Here is a 16492-nt window from a genome sequence, read left to right as displayed (position 1 = left end):
TATTTAAACTTATAAAATTATTGTACACACATGCATTTGTTTGATCTCACATCATAGGACAATAAAAAATTAATTAATTCTCTTTTTCATTTATTCAGATTTATGTACATAAATTGAAAAAAAATCTATCTACAATAGACATTACCGAGAAGCTTTTCCGTTACATTTGTATCATAGGAAATGGCTTCACAACGAACAATCAAATAATGACCCTTAAAAAGCAGTTGGTACAGATTATACATCAAATTCTTACAAAGTAAAGGGAAACAGTCAAGTGATTTATCTAATATAATCTAGCTCTTGTCGTGGTTCCTGACTATGCCCGGCGGAGGTGACGTCAGAACCTTCCTCGAGAGCCTCATTTGACCGGAAACGGGATCACGACCAAAGTATTTGACTTGTATCTCCGAGCCCACGGTCAGGCCGAGCGCTGATGGGTGCATTATCTGTAATGTTCACCAATAGTTATATCGGTCAAAGGATCAGTTCTTGGTTTTAAACGAATCAAAAACACTAATAAAATAATTTTAATTAAATTAATTCTTACTTATGATGCAGACGATATATTGAAATACAGGCCAAGTTATAGAGGCGACATAAAAACTTCAAACATGAAACCGTTACCGGTTAGACAATGCAAAGATGAATGAGCTGTTAAGCCAGAGGTTACCTAGCTTATTTCGTTTACTGTCCACTTTGAGAATAAATAATTTTTTACGCTTTATTTCTCCGACTGAAAAACCAGTATAACTTAGCCTAGCTAAATCAAATTACAAATCACCCCCCCCCCTATTTTTTTCTGGGTCTCTTACCGCCCCCCTATGCCTGCAGCGCCCCCAAGGGGGCGTTATCGCCGTTTTGGAAAAGACTGACTTAAGTTAATTTATAAGATACTGCAACATAGCTTATATATACAGACTTGAATGTAACGTCATATCCTGTAATTGAATGTTTTGTGTGGAAGCTCCCAGCATGGATCAGTATATATGTTATGATCATCTGACCTTCCGGTGGTCTAGCTGGGTGTTGTGGACCAGCGCCGGGGACATGTCCGGGTACAGCGTCACCAACACCCCGATATCCTTCACTTCAACCACCTGGAAAAAAAACATGCTTATAATGTCGGCACACAATATACTATAAGCTGTCCACATCCATCCAGAAGATTGTCGGTGCATCATAGAAATAAATAAATTAATATTTAAAATTAATACGAATGATATTGGTGTGCTTGGAAAAAAATATGTTCGATATAAAAAAACAGAACACTTCCATAATATCTCCCTTACTATATAAGGCAGGCTTATATATATATTATATATGCCCGTACCTTGGCCGTATATATCGCCCCAAACTCCATTTCCGGTGTCCTGGTGGCGTTCAGTATGGCGGCGAGTCTGGAGCGAGCGTCCTCCAGCGCGGCCGGGGAAGGTGCGAACACTCGGTAATGCGTTTCGTCGATCGGAGTTATCTGACGGATATAAAGAAGAAGTTAATGCGAGCAACAAACTGATTGAATATGTGATCTTAATGTGGGAACTTACGGTTATAGTAACATAATATATATAATATAATATGTATAGCTCATATATATATGAGACATCAAATCAATGTTATGTAATATGAATTGTCAGTTTGATAATTTTGTAGATCTTCTAACAAAGATCTGGTAGAGAGAAACATGCACTAAGAACACGGTTCGATGGACAAAGTCATTACTGTATATAATGACTCCGCTTAGTACTGAAAATATTTATTCTTCTTCACTCAAATAATTGCATTCTAAGCGAAAGTCAACTACATTTTCGTTGATTTCCATGCATTTAATTTAAATTCCTATCTAGCTTCCTATCTACTATCTACTTATACTATCTATCTATCTACATTCCTATCTACCTGAACCCCCGTCTCTAGATACAGTCTCTTAACGTTGGCTCCGCCCACTCCCAGCAGCTTCGCTCTCTTGTGTACCTCCACCTCCATCTCCTCTATGACCGGCATGTTCTCTTTGCGACCGTCTCTGGAACGTGGTTAGTTCTTACATTATTTAAGTTAATATTGAATTGATTATAGTTTCCAGTATTGATTTTTATAGACACACTACCGCCCTCTTGTGGCTACTACGGCAACTATACGTATAAAAGTAACGTTCTTTTTATGTCAAATAAAACTCATTCGCTGTTTGACCCCGTGCTAACAGATCGTTTTATTTTATGACATTAAACATTCACACACACACAATTACAAAAATACTGACTTATTCTAGAATGGGACGCACACACACGCGGACCCACACACACAAAGACACACACACCCACCTCGGCTTGTCTATACAAGCATTCATAATATCAATGATCTTGGCCTTAGCGTCGCTGGCTCTCTGCACCGCCTCCATGACAACCTTCAGCGGAAGGCCAGGGATCTTAACATCCGCCTGGAGAGCCGTCACACCCTTCTTGGTGCCGGCTATCTTGAAGTCCATGTCACCCATGTAGTCCTCTATACCCTGAGGATGTATAGACATAAGAGACGAAACTTCTCAGCATTCAACGGATTCGCCGTGCGGATGCTGGGTCCATAGCGTTGCAGGGAGAGGAGCTTCTAAATTACTTGGGACTTGCGACCCAGGTGTAGGTTTAGGGGCTCTATCTAAGGCTTGTTAAACGCTCTCCTCCACCGTCCAAGCTCCTCCCTCTACTCAACCAAATTGAAACGAACAACTAATGATATCGTGAACACTTCTGGCTGGTTCATAGTTTTTTTTCGTCTCATATAAATTTTCCAAAGGAATACCTGTGGTGTGATCCTCAAATACAGTAGAAGACTGCCAGTTGACAGAAAAGATAATGTAATGTTTATATCTTAAATTAGTCATTATTAATAATTGTTGTGTATTTTAAGGCCGGTTCTGTATATAAAAATTTTATAAGTCTTACTTGTGTTCATATTGTGAGTTATGGTAAATGAGTACTACCCTAAAAAAAATGATACTAATGTCTTCGGATGTACTATGCGTATTTTATTATTTTAAAAACTACATACTCCCGACGTTCCGGTTACTTTGCAGCGACCGTGATCACGGGCGGACGAGACGAGAAAACATTAAATAACGTATAGTAATCCGAAACTATTAGTTTGATTCAACAGTCGCCGAAGACTTAGATCTCTTTATATCATGAGCTCCACACTGAACATCACTCACTAACAAATCTGTGAGTATCCTGTAGTCCTCTATCTTCCCGTCCTTGTATCGTGTGACCAGGCCCACGGCGACGCCCGAGGCGGCCCCGGAGAGCGCCAGGCCCGCGTCCAGGAGCGCCAGGGAACCTCCGCACACGGACGCCATGGAACTTGAACCTGGACAGAGATTTGTTCATATTATACTATGATATGTGTGTATGAGTTGACATACACGGGATGTTTAGGATAAATAAATCTTAAGATAAATAATCTGGAATCTTGTCTTAATTAATGTGGGTACTTTATTAATTACCTCTGTTCGTAACGCCTTTCATGAAAAAAAAAACTTGTACTACACCCGATTTTAAGGTGACTCTGTATTTAATTGAGCTCACCGTTACTCTCGAGCACCTCAGCGGTGAGTCTCACGGTACACTGGTGTTGTGGCACGACCGGCAGGAGCCCCCTCTCAGCGAGCGCAGCGTGTCCGGCCTCCCGCCGCCCGCCCCCGCCCCCGCTCCCGCGCCCAACCTCGCCCGTTGCGTAGGACGGGAACTCGTAGTGGAGGAAGAAGTTCTTCTCCTTTACACCGCTGGAGGAAAAATTATTAATCATATGTTTTATGATTACAAGCTAAAGTTAGCTAAAATATTTGAACCTCAAATGTATTAAAGAACTCATTCTACGTGTGTTCTAAGCCTTAGTTTTTGTCTTTATATTAAGTTTGAATGAATCCAATGAACAAATTGAACCTTGTGATCATAGTGAGAGGGTCCATTTTGAGCGCGCTCTCCGGCGAGTCGAAGGCCACGGTGCACAGGACTTGGGTCTGACCTCGTTGGAACAGAGCACTGCCGTGGAGAGGCTCGTACAAACCTACCTACAGATAATATATATATTAATTTTATCAAGCAAATTCTGACTTTTTCTTACAAAGAGTTATTGACTATATAATAAAGATTGTATATATTTTGAATACTATGTATTATTAAGTACTAACTAGGAGAAGACTTCACCAGTAAGTACTTGTTATATAAAATTTAATAATTTTATTTTCCCATACATCATCGCACCCACCTCACAGGATATCTTCCTGAGCTCGTCCAGTCCCCTACCGTCGCATCTCACGTCGTTCTCGAATATCATATCCCTGAAGATTTCCTTGAGGTGGTTGTTAAAGCCGTCCTGTAGTAGGGTCACGTCGACGTCCGTGTCTCTCAGCTGGTTGAGGACCGTCTGCCGCAGATCCGATATGGCCAGGTCGCGACTGGTCTTGTCATGACTGTAATCACTGTGGCAGAAAAATATTATAAGTATGGTGAGGTACTTCTGAAAAAAAATCAATATATAAGCAGTGTGCGAAAGAGACGCCCAATCACTTTTCGGCTGTCGGTCGTCGAGGTGACCTGGCCCAAGGATTTCAAGCGTTAATATTGTGTTAGCAGCTAGTTCCAGTGCTATTTAAAGGATATTACTCTGTAAGTAGTTTATCTGTACTGGTGTTTGCAGTTCACTATTTTATTCCTTAACTTATTTTTTATTATTGTTCATTTTAATTAAAATCTCATTGTCAAATGTCATATTGTTATTTTCTCTTTAAAATACTAACGAGATTCCTTAATATATATATTTTAGAGGAAACTGATGATTATCTATATTTAATTGTATTGAGCAGTAAGTGTGAGAAGTATTTCAAGTCAGAGATGTTACAAATATAATTAAATTATAATAAATGAAGTTTCAAATAGTTATTAAGTAGGTATCTTATTTATCAGAGATATTTGAAGTGGTACTTAGCTAATGGGAACATACATACATACATATTCGTTAAATACAGAACCTCCTTTCTCAGAGGTCGGTTAATGTTATGATATCTTTTGTGATTGGTATCATTTTTAGGTGTTTGTAGGCAACGAGATATTGACTTCAAAGGTTAAGATATTTTATCTTGTAAAATATATTTTTATCCCTATTTAATTGATTATAATTTAAATATTTTGTATATATCATATAATTGGCTAAACATCTTGTGGAATGTATTAATTTTTTATGACTAGCCCATACCCGCGACTGTGCCCGCATTTTAGATATGTTACTAACATCACTAAATGCATATAAAAATCATTGTTTATTAAAATTATACAGTAAGAATCGCAAGAAGAATCGCAAATTTTTTTTGAAGCCACTTTCATTGCAATTTTTTGAAGAATTTACTATTACGAGTGTTGACCCCAGAGGAAGAAACCTCTGTTATATTTACACAGATCAATTTATACTGGTCAATTCATAAACATAAGCCTCTCACCTGAGTATTTCTCTGATCTTCATAGAAGACAATGTCTTGATGGAGTCCACAACACTCGGGTCGAGGACGGCTGGCATTTCATATTCCCTTTTCATTTTCCCGTGACTTTTCTGTAATTTTTCTATACCACGTACAACATTCTGAGCTTCCTTAGCACCTAGGAATAAAAAAATTAATTCTTTGTAACATAGAAGATTTTTTATATTAATGTACACCCAAGATGTTAGATTATCTAGTTATTACAGCTAAACACAGAATTTCCCTTGAGGCGATCAAATAAATCAACCGACCTGATGTGATGTGATGTGATCTTATAATTTAATGGGAAAAGAGCTTTGTTGCAATACTTGAGTTTTATTTTTGGAATTTAATTTATGATAGAATAAACTATGTCTTAGGTTAGCTTCCTGTTATACACATATGTTTGAAATATTCAGCCGTTTATTGAAATATTTTATGGTCGAACCTATATCACTGTCTTGGAATTATCATTATTATTTCCAAATTATCAAATTAGACTGAAATGTGTTTTGAAGGCAGAATGATTAATTTTTTTTTTTAATTTTTAGAAGATCAATGTTGTAGTTTGTTAGGTCATTTGTAAGATTTGTTAAATATAAGACCTCTTTGAAGAAAAATTCAAATGTAGAATAAATTCAAACACTTACATTCATACCTAGTTTGATAGCCTTTAAGAGGTCTTGTTGGAGAATGACCTTGGCGCTCCCCTCCATCATGACCACCAAATTACCAGCAGTGGCCGCCACAACCAGGTTAAGTATTGACCTCTCAAGATCTCTTCTCGTTGGATTTATAATCAGCTCATTGTCAATTAGGCCCAATCTATATGAAATAAATCCATTTTTTTAAATAATTCTGAATGAAAATATCTAAATTATAAATATTAATTAATATTCCCATATTTTTATTACCTAAGCTACTAAATTTCTTATATGGAGTTTTATATGTTGACAAACCTGACAGCCCCTACAGGTCCGTTCCAAGGAACGTCGGATAAAGCAAGTGCAGCGCTAGCAGCATTAATGGCGACCGTCTCCGGAGGGTTCGTCCCGTCCACTGCTAACATATTACATACTATTTGCGTGTCGAAATTATAATTCGATGGAAACAATGGTCGTAGTGATCTGTCGATTAGACGTGATGTAAGGATTTCTCTTTCCGTTGGTCCTGTAATGATATGTTTAATGTGTAGATGGCATTCATATGTTTATATTTGGAATACTTCATGCCTATAGTAATAATAGCTAGCAATTTTGTAGATTTAAGAAGATGTGAAAATGAAGGTGAAAATCTAAATTTAAATGAGTTTCAGCCTTTAAATGAAGTTATATAAAAATATATATAACCTTGTTTATATCAAAATATCTATATCTGTGATATTATATAATGCACCTCTATGGTATTTTACGGCTGTATGGGTTTCTTTTTTGGCCTATCTGACAAGAACGAAATTAACAAAAAAAAAACTCTATGGCATTTTTATAATTACAATTTACCAAATGAATATTATTTTGTCACATAATGTGACATTTTGTTAGTTATAATAGTGCTTACCCAATTCTTTTCTTAAAAAGTTGGTTGGTATTCTTCCGGCGGCAGCAGCTTTTTGTCTGTAGTCTACAACTAAAGGTAGAAAATTGGAAGCGCTTTGTTTCGCTTTAGAAACAACTGTTGATAGTACACTCGTGTTCCCTATTGTTGCTACACAAGCACCATCCGCAAATCTTGCGTATTTACCAGTAGATAACTTTAATGAAATCCTGATAACAATAGTTGTTTATAATAATTTCTACATACTAATTAAGCATTTGATGTTCCGATGCTTTTAAAATATTTATTTATTTAATAATTCATTCATTTCGTTTTTGGTTTAAAGTGTAGGCATAACAATATAACCTAAAGTTACCTGCATTTTTAAAACTTACCCGTTAGAAAAAGGTATATCAACTTCACCAATAGGAGCTTGAGAAGATAGAAGTCTATAATAATATCGACTCCTACATCTCATTTTCGATAAAAATATGCGATTCTTTCTTAACATTGTATTGTATATTGAAGAGAATAGGAAAAAAACAAAATAATTAAGAAAATCTAACTTTACTATTTTTTTACATAAAGCGGTTTATTGTTTACAAATTTATGGATTGGGCTTCACCGTTACAAGTTGATAAAACATTTCTAATTCACAAAATGGGAATTTGGTTTTTGAATAAGATTTGAAATTGTATGTCAGAATAAATGTCAATGCCATTTTGTTGCTAAAATTCGGAATATAGAGTAAAATTATGGTCAGAATATACATTCAAACCGATGAAGAACAAAGTTGTGACACAGAAGAAGGCGAAGAAGCTGTTACTCCATAAGCTATAATAAACAGTTCGAAAGTTTTTGTGAGTTTTGAATTTTATAAAAGTGCATATTAAGCGTCTAATAGTAAGTGCACTATTTATTTAAATTACATAGCTTAATATAGATATTCAGGAAATATATATATCTTGATATACTGTATATTTAAATAGATTTTTTTAAATTACTTCAACTAAACGTATGAATGGAGAGAAATTCATAATCCATCAAGCTTCATATATAATTATTATCTGTATTCTAACATTTTTATTATCTATGTCAAAAATGAAATTGACATTACAATAATATTTACCTTATTTACCTATATTGATTGAAAGTGATTATAACATTAATATGGAATAAAAATATTAAACGATAGATCTGACATAAATAGATTTTAATTTTAAGTCATGAGGAAAGTACATGGAAACGATTCCTTTCAAAGGATGAACTTTTTATATCAAGTAGGATTGTTTATTTATAATAAAATTTAATACAAAATAATTTTTTCAACCTCTTTATTTTTCTTCTCAGATAAGCAAACAAATAGCGCCAAAATATCCAGTATTGTCTGCATATTACGGAAATCTTGTAATTAATGTGGCGAAGAAAATGGTTCTTAAAATGTAATACATCAATTTGGGATGTGAATATTGATTTTTCATTTGAAGAGAACTGATATTAATACAATTATTTTTGTGCTTTAGACATCCGGACATGAAGCGGCAGATATGTAAGAAGTGCCGGTGTATTCTCATAGATGGTGAGACGGCGAAGATTAAAATAAAAAGGAAAAATAAATCAAAATATATAGTATGGACATGTGACATCTGTGGTATGAGAAAGAGTTATCCGGCTGATGAGAATAAAGATCACAGAGTGTGGTCGGAGAAACCAGAATCTGTCGTAGAAGTTATACATTAATGTAGTTTTTAAAATTTAATGCATTTCACAATTACACATTTTCATAAAAAAAACCTACCTTTTTTTAACCTCATCACTAATACATAAGGGGTGGCAGAAATAAGTTGACACAGTACTTCAATTTCAACATATACTGCTCCACAACTTGTAAAAGAATCCCCAGTCAAGTACTTACATCCTATTTATAACATTATTTTAAAACATCCAGGCAATAGTAAGTTACAAATCATATAAGGCGCTAGTTTTCCCTCAGAGTTTAGGATATATAAAACAGGATTGGACATCATGTAGAATATGTTATGGTTCTAATTATAAATCAATTGTAAAGGACTTAGACATTTAAATTACTACAGAGAAATATTATTAATATTAATTTGCACTATTATAATTAATATACAGATAATATGCTATTATAAGAATTCCCTATTAATAATGAGACGACGAAAACTTGTCAGCATTTAATGGATTCACCATGCGAGTGCTGGGTCCATTGCGTTGCAGGGAGAGGAGCTTCAAAAGTGCCTGGGACTTGTGACCCAGATGTAGGTTTAAGGGGCCCCTATCTAACGCGCTTTAAACGCTCAGCTCCACCGTCCAAGCTCCTCTCTCTACCTAACCAAATTTGAAAAGAACCTACTAGAGCTGCCTTCAAAGTACGTTCTAGGAATGAATCGGTGTTAGTTTTGGATAGGCCCAAGTCTTTAAATAGGTTCTAGAGAGATTAAGCCGTTATACCTCTCACTTCCACTTCTACCGCGTAAATACTTTTTTTCGAACCTATTCATAATGAGTTAGTTGGTAAGCTACAGAAAAATACTACAGAACAGTAATACAGAAATATGTCTGGTCTGGACGCCGAAACACAAATATCCTCTGGGATTTTATATTGTTTCCGTGAGCCGTTTAAGGATATAATCAATACATACATACATACATATAATAAGACAGTAAAAATCGAATGTCTGTACATTAAATATTTTTCCAAAAAACTGATAGGAGGAAATTAAAGAAGAGTTATAGAAACCAAAAAAACAATTTTTGGACTTTTTGTCTGTCTGTCTGGTACGTTATAACTTCAAAATATAACTTCAACGGATTTGAACGCAGTTTTCACAGTTGGATAACATGTAATTAGGAGCATTTTCAAAACTTTGTTTCGTCAAAATCGGTCACGGGAAAAAGATGTTATGGTCAATTTAAAGTTTGATATATATATGGTTATGCGACAAGCGACAACACACGGGCGGTGACGCAACAGCTAGTAATAAATAAATGTAAATAACGCTTAAGTTTAAAAATATAAAAGTATTCCGAGATTTAACTTATTGTTAGCAATATATGTATATAGTATATACATTAAATACATTAATTAAAATATTACATTGGACTTAGATTAAGAGGATACAGAAATAAACAATTGTTTTTTTTTTAATATATAAGTTTATTTTAATTTAAAAAAAGTTATAGAGCCTCAATTTATTCTATTACAATATACAAAAGGAGTTGCAGATAGGAAAGACAATCATATGAAGGTTCTTTAAAAAATATTCAAATCACATACGGATTTAACTAAGTAATTCTTTAGATTTGTTTCAATCATTCCTTTACTCTAAGGGGCTGAGTGAACTTAGATGCGATTGTGACTTCACATACATTAAAGAAACGAAGTGATGAATACATCAATACAGTTACAGAATAATTGTTGAGATCTCGTAAAATTTTTGTTTTATATAAATAAGTGCTTGCAAAAGTACTTAGATTTAATAATAGAAACAAAAGGGTAGGTATAAGTGTTCAGGAAGATATTTCAAAGAGATATTGTGTTTCAGTCGGTGCGTGTACCTAAATAGGTATGAGATTACATTAATTTTGGATCTAATAAACTCCACAGATTATAGGAAGCGACATATACGCTAAGATCATTCTGTGGGTCTATTGATATTAAAAAATATTAACAAATGCTATTTTCAGTATACATTTTTTTTATGAGTACAGAAATTGTTCTTTTTATTTTAAAGTTTTTACCTTTGGTTGTAGTATAGCAGTATTACTTGCTAAATCTCATAGTTCTAGGTCACCAAGAAGTACCACATAAATTTTAATTCTCTCGAGGCTCGAAATATATTATGTTTTTTGCGCCATCAATTGCCGTATAAATTTTTTACGTTTACTCGGAAGGTTGATTGCTTACTCTTCTTAAAGTATTATTGATCGGGGTATATGGCTTAAATTTAATTTTATAGAGGTGTGGAACTCTAGAAAAATCTACTTTTGATGACGAACGTCGCAAGCAATTACCATTTAATAAGATATGAAAAGTGTTAAAACCGTCGTTGACATTTTTTTTTCAAATATACTAGATGTTGCCATTATACGAATTAATTTTATTACCATTGTTTGATATATTAACTGTAGTTATTAGTAACTGTATAAGAGAAAAAATACGTCACTGATTACACAGTACTTTAAAAAGTCTTTGTTTTTTACAACTGTATTTAAATAAAGGTACCCGTAATATGCTTTAGACAAGAGCCAGGTGTCTTAGAATGAATAATTTAAAAATTTAAAATTAGAACATTTAATTATGATCTACCCAGTAGTTTTGCGTAGTAAGGCCGTAACTACTGAAGACTATAATTATAGTCAATAGAAGATTAAGTTAAAAATTCGTATACTCAATTCTGTTTAAATATATCATGGGGCTATAAAAAATGTCATCAATATTCCATGCACTGTATAAATATAAATCCTACTAGTTTCAATAATAATATAAAATCGAAAATATGTAAGGACCGATGGATTTATGGATGTATGAATAATGGATTTAAGATTTACATGAGTAGAACATATTAAATAAAAATATGTTTTACTCGCTTGGTTATATTATATACAAAACTATAATGTGTAATCGAAAAGATTTAAAATTATCAATGGCAAATGTCATTATATATTAATTTTTTTTATAGGCCTTCATGCGTGCAAAGACGTGCACAGTATATTCTGCCACTGTCGTGTAGAATGGAGGAGACACATATTACTTTTATAGATGAATGGATGTGAGTCTATGGCTGTATTTGTTTATGGTTGCTTTCTAATTTGAATGTTGACATTTATTTATTGTTCACGGGAAAAGTAATAGGTTTATTATTATGATACTATGTACATCAGACAGTATTTTTTTTTCGTTTGGGAAGCGATTTATTATTTTTCTTCGACCCAAACTGATTGTGGGTAGTCTGTTGTACTCCCCACAATAGGCCCGGAACTACCCACTAAACCAAAACAGTAACCCTGATCTCTTTTGTAGATCACCAGGTGGTCGTTTGCGCATTCGACCGTGACGGTCTAGCGGAATTTCCCAAACCTCAATTAAGGGCGCTCCGAGTACTAGAGAATACTATTACGATATAAGTCTATGTGGGGAGAAAGGGTGACCCCAAACGCCCTCTCGCCTGAACTCTACCAACTAGGTTAGGGAACGGCGGGTAGACTTCCGTCTCCGTCAACCCGGCCTATCCAGTTTCCCCCGGCAGAACAGATCAGGAGGAAGGAAGGAGGAAGCAGACTCCCTTTTCCTCTCCGCTACACCAGCCAGTCATAATAGATTAAGTAAAATTATCATGGCATTGTTGGTATTAATAGTTGTCAGGTGATAAAGTGAGTTTTTTAAGTTACGTCTATATTTAAATAAGCATCAAGGTTTGTAAGATCATACTATTATATAAGTATTATGTTTATTCCTAATACTGTATTAGTAATACCTTTTTGGCGACGTTAAGAATATTTTATTTAATGTTCTTCGACAAGAATGAATGTTTGGACGACGAAGAGCACTTTAGTGTTTGCCTAACATTCTCTTTAAAAGAAATAAAATACGAACCGAAATGGTATGAGCATTTTTTGTATATATTATTTTTTATGGCGGGGCTGGTATTTGAATTAAAATTGAAGTGTAAACCTAAGTAAATATTATGAGGCAGAATATTTAATTTAGGAACGTCATTATTTTTGAAAAGTTTATCTAAGTCTTTCACTGACTGCTAATTAGTAGGTAATTTGCTTGCACTTAATTACTTTCCATATATCTTTTAATTTAGTTGTAAATTTATATTATTGTAGGAAAAGATAAAAGTTAAATATTATGAGTACTTTATATTTCTGAACTAATAGTAATAAACTTTGTAATGAGTATTTCCAAAGTTTTTAAGATTAAATGACCTTAAACTGTGTAATTTTTGGACATGGTAAGTAACAATTTAAGTTTAAGTAAAACAAAAGAATTTACATATCTCCTACGTTTGTATCCAATACAATTACCTCATTGTGACTCCGGTCGCAGCTGTCGAACTTTATCAAATTTACAAGTTAATCCCTCACCGTGTCTCCTCCATTCTACACGACACTGGCAGAATAAACTGTGCATGTCTTTGCATGAATGAAGGCCACATTTAAAACAACTAACCAACCAACGTTCTAAGTGGTGGATTAAAAACTTGATACGTACAATAGTATGTATATATTTTATGTGAATTAGCGCATTGAATTTAAATTGTTGTGGAAATAATTATTGCATTAAGGGTCGAACAAAAAGGATTAACTTAAAAGTATTTCCAAATAATACCGATTATTGAGAACATAATCAACTTCAAGTTTTTTCTAGAGCCGACATTCTCAGTGTTATGCTGTTTTTTTACCGTCCTTCCTCTTGTTTAAATCTACGTAATAAGTAATGTATATAAAAAAATCACTTTTTTCTATCATTGAATAAGGCCAGTTACTATCATGTTTAAAGTTTATTTTGCGATTGGTCGCATGAGGTATAGTTTTATACGAAATTTGAATTCAGAGTAATATTTTATACACGCGTTTTAACTAGTTTTCCTGTCCCTATCTGAAAACGTCACCTGGTTATTTCGGTCGGATCGCGAAAAGCTATTTAGAATTATGCATGAGTTTTTCATTGTCTATCAGAAGAGGACATTTGATTTTGAATAGCTGTTTTTATGTTGGCGCCAATAGTTGGAAACGACTATAGAAGTTTAATAAAAAAAGGTTCATTCACTTTTTGGTTTTGTGTTCAAACTGAAATTTAAGGAAATTCATTTATTTTATAAATGTACCGAATAATTGATATAAAAAAAATGTAAGTTTCTAGTTGGTATTATGAAAACCTATCACATAATAAAAATTTTATGATTCTATATATAAATATTTTTATGATAAAATCAATTTCCCCAAACCATTCTACAATGTAAAATGTTTCTATGATGAAGTTTAGTTGTTATTTTATTCTGTTATTTCAAATAATTATAACTATAAGGACGTTCACCAATGCCATACAATCTTTATATGAACCAGGTAACAACAATTACGACCAATATGGATACAGAGATAATGGAATTCTTAATCAAGGGCAGGAAGAAAAAACGAACATGAACGATGCCGAACTTGCCCAAAAAAAAGCTGAGGTTATTCAAAAGGCGAAGCAATACGAGAAGCAATTTGATGAAATTATGTCTAGGATGGTCCTCGAGCCAGCCAATACACAAAGATATCGAAGGGACCCTGTCTTAAATATGATCAGAAGGAGACATAAACTTACAAGGAGAAAGAAAACTTCCAGCGTCTCAACGGATACAGTAAGCTCTAGTTCCAGTTTGGAAATCCCTAAGTGGAAGGAAGAGTGGAAGGAGCATTGGTTGCATAAAAAGTTGGACGCTATCAACCATTCTTTGCCCAAAGGAGATATGGTCAATATGGTAGCTGCAAGTAAGTTCATATTTAGGGTGGAGATCACTCATATTCACACTTTACACTCCCTCTCCCACAACCAAGGTCGGCAAAGCAACTTTCGTCAAGAAAATCTGCAAAATTCCTTATGTTGCAGATGTCCAAGGGCGACGGCGACTACCTTCCATCAGGTAGGCCGTCGGCTCGTTTGCTGCTTTTGAAATAAAAAAAAATTATCTACATTTGTTACCTTCTTCTTCAACGCACATATCACCATATATATAGTTACAAAACTAATCAAAATTATGTGTAAAGTGATCTTAATACTTGGTCTTCGACCGGTATCATGCTAAGCTAACCTGATGAGGGAGAGTTAACAGAGCTGTTTTAAACCATATCCCACGCTGACTATTTTTCGCTTGCCGTAATATTTTTTCAGCTACTCTATTACTTTTTTGTTACAAGCCTGTTTCTTAAAAACTTCCGATTGTCTTCTCACTCCCCCTGACTTTTTCTTCGCCTGTATGTTTTGTTTCATTAAATAAATAAATCAATTAACTGAAATTCTGTCACTAAACACATTAGGACGAGTAAAAAATAAAGCTTACGTCTATTTAGCTACAGTTACAAAAGTGATGAGTTTTTTGGAGATCCATGAAAGGGTTGAAAATAAATATTTGTTCTATTTGTATATAATATTTAACATTCTCAGGACCATGGGGTGTTCCATGTGGAGATCCCAATCAGTTCGACTTGCCGTGGGGATCCTGCATGCTGCCCGTGGAATGTGAGGCTGAATATAGAATCTACCGCGGTGATTACTTCTGCGGCCGTACCAAGTTTATCTGTTGCGCTCTACAAATAACAAACTATGATCTGTATGGAGGCTTTGATGTATCCTTCGCCGACTCTAGTTTAGCAACGGATTCAGAAGAGAAGAGAAACAAAGACAGAGGTTCCAAAGAAAGGAAAAGAAGAAAGCGGATAGGTGAAAGAAAGAAAAGATTGAGGCAAAGGATGAAACGTAAAAGAAGAATTAAGAGGACTATAAGAAGAATCATACGAGAAATAAGAAAGATTCTAAACAGATCATTCAGAAATGGCACAACAGCAAGAAAGAGGAAGACAAAACAATTAAAGAAATTCATAAAAGATATGAAGAAACAATATATAAAGGAAAGAAAAGCTGTTAAAGATATCCACGAAATGGAATTGATAAAGATAGACGCGGCCTTACAGAAGCGTCTGACCGAGATAAGAGGTGTCAATCAGGAGTTTGTCAGAAACTCCACATTCAGAGATATAATAGTAAATGGTACAATAAATAAGCAAAACGCAAGGATTTTAAAGGATGCCTATCCGGAATTGAAGGAATTTTTTAAAACTAGACGCAGCGGTATCGGGGAAAAACCTAGAGACCATCTCGACTATGACATCGAATATGGTTACCTGTATTATTAAAATTAAATGTAACATCACTATAAACTTTTTAACTTTATCTTCAAGATATTGGCCTAGTACTAAACAAAATAAACATGTTAAAGTATATATTGCAAAAATAAACTTCTAAAACAAATAGTGTAATATCTTAGAACGATGTATCTATGTCATTGTACATCAACTACTGGCAACATTGTATTGGAGTGTTGCCAGTAACCGCTTGTACTACTAAAAAGTTTACCATTTAATCATGCATGATACAGATATTTGGCAACACTGGGGTTGTAGTATTCAATTTATTGGTGCTATATCAAGTTGGAAGGTGAAAAATTTGATATTATGTATTTTATTAGCATTATAAATTCTTCACAAGTTAATTATAAATTTTAAGACATAGTGATTTGTTGCTGTCGTCATAGTTTCCCTTCAATGACTATTTGTCTGTTGATATTAATTTTATGTATAAATTTGGACATAGAACAGCTTTTTGAGCTTTATGTGCAGACCAATAAAGAAATTCACTCGTACGTCCGAGTAAAATTTAAT

The 16492-nt window shown here is 34.2% G+C and overlaps 2 protein-coding genes across 2 annotated transcripts; one reads left to right on the top strand and one right to left on the bottom strand.

Moving 5' to 3' along the window:
- Positions 1–73: 73 nt before the first annotated feature.
- On the bottom strand, positions 74–7744 carry LOC116773068 (polyribonucleotide nucleotidyltransferase 1, mitochondrial). The gene is made up of 14 exons (XM_061528383.1): positions 7432–7744; positions 7061–7266; positions 6463–6673; positions 6162–6328; positions 5486–5642; positions 4258–4471; positions 3933–4060; positions 3576–3772; positions 3203–3357; positions 2319–2506; positions 1897–2020; positions 1331–1471; positions 1005–1097; positions 74–446 (listed from the first exon to the last, which is right to left on the bottom strand). Exons 1-14 carry the CDS (start codon positions 7545–7547, stop codon positions 294–296), a joined length of 2250 nt encoding a protein of 749 aa, XP_061384367.1. The 5' UTR covers positions 7548–7744; the 3' UTR covers positions 74–293.
- Positions 7745–14005: 6261 nt separating this feature from the next.
- LOC116773344 (uncharacterized) lies at positions 14006–16082 on the top strand. The gene is made up of 2 exons (XM_032665782.2): positions 14006–14545; positions 15219–16082. The coding sequence occupies exons 1-2, from the start codon at positions 14041–14043 to the stop codon at positions 15965–15967; spliced, it is 1254 nt and encodes a 417-aa protein (XP_032521673.1). The 5' UTR covers positions 14006–14040; the 3' UTR covers positions 15968–16082.
- Positions 16083–16492: the final 410 nt, after the last annotated feature.

Source organism: Danaus plexippus, assembly GCF_018135715.1.
Source record: "Danaus plexippus chromosome 18 unlocalized genomic scaffold, MEX_DaPlex mxdp_20, whole genome shotgun sequence".
Classification (NCBI taxonomy): Eukaryota; Metazoa; Arthropoda; class Insecta; order Lepidoptera; family Nymphalidae; genus Danaus; species Danaus plexippus.
The sequence above is the reverse complement of the archived record's forward strand: the minus strand, read 5'-3'. Positions and strand labels throughout refer to the sequence as shown.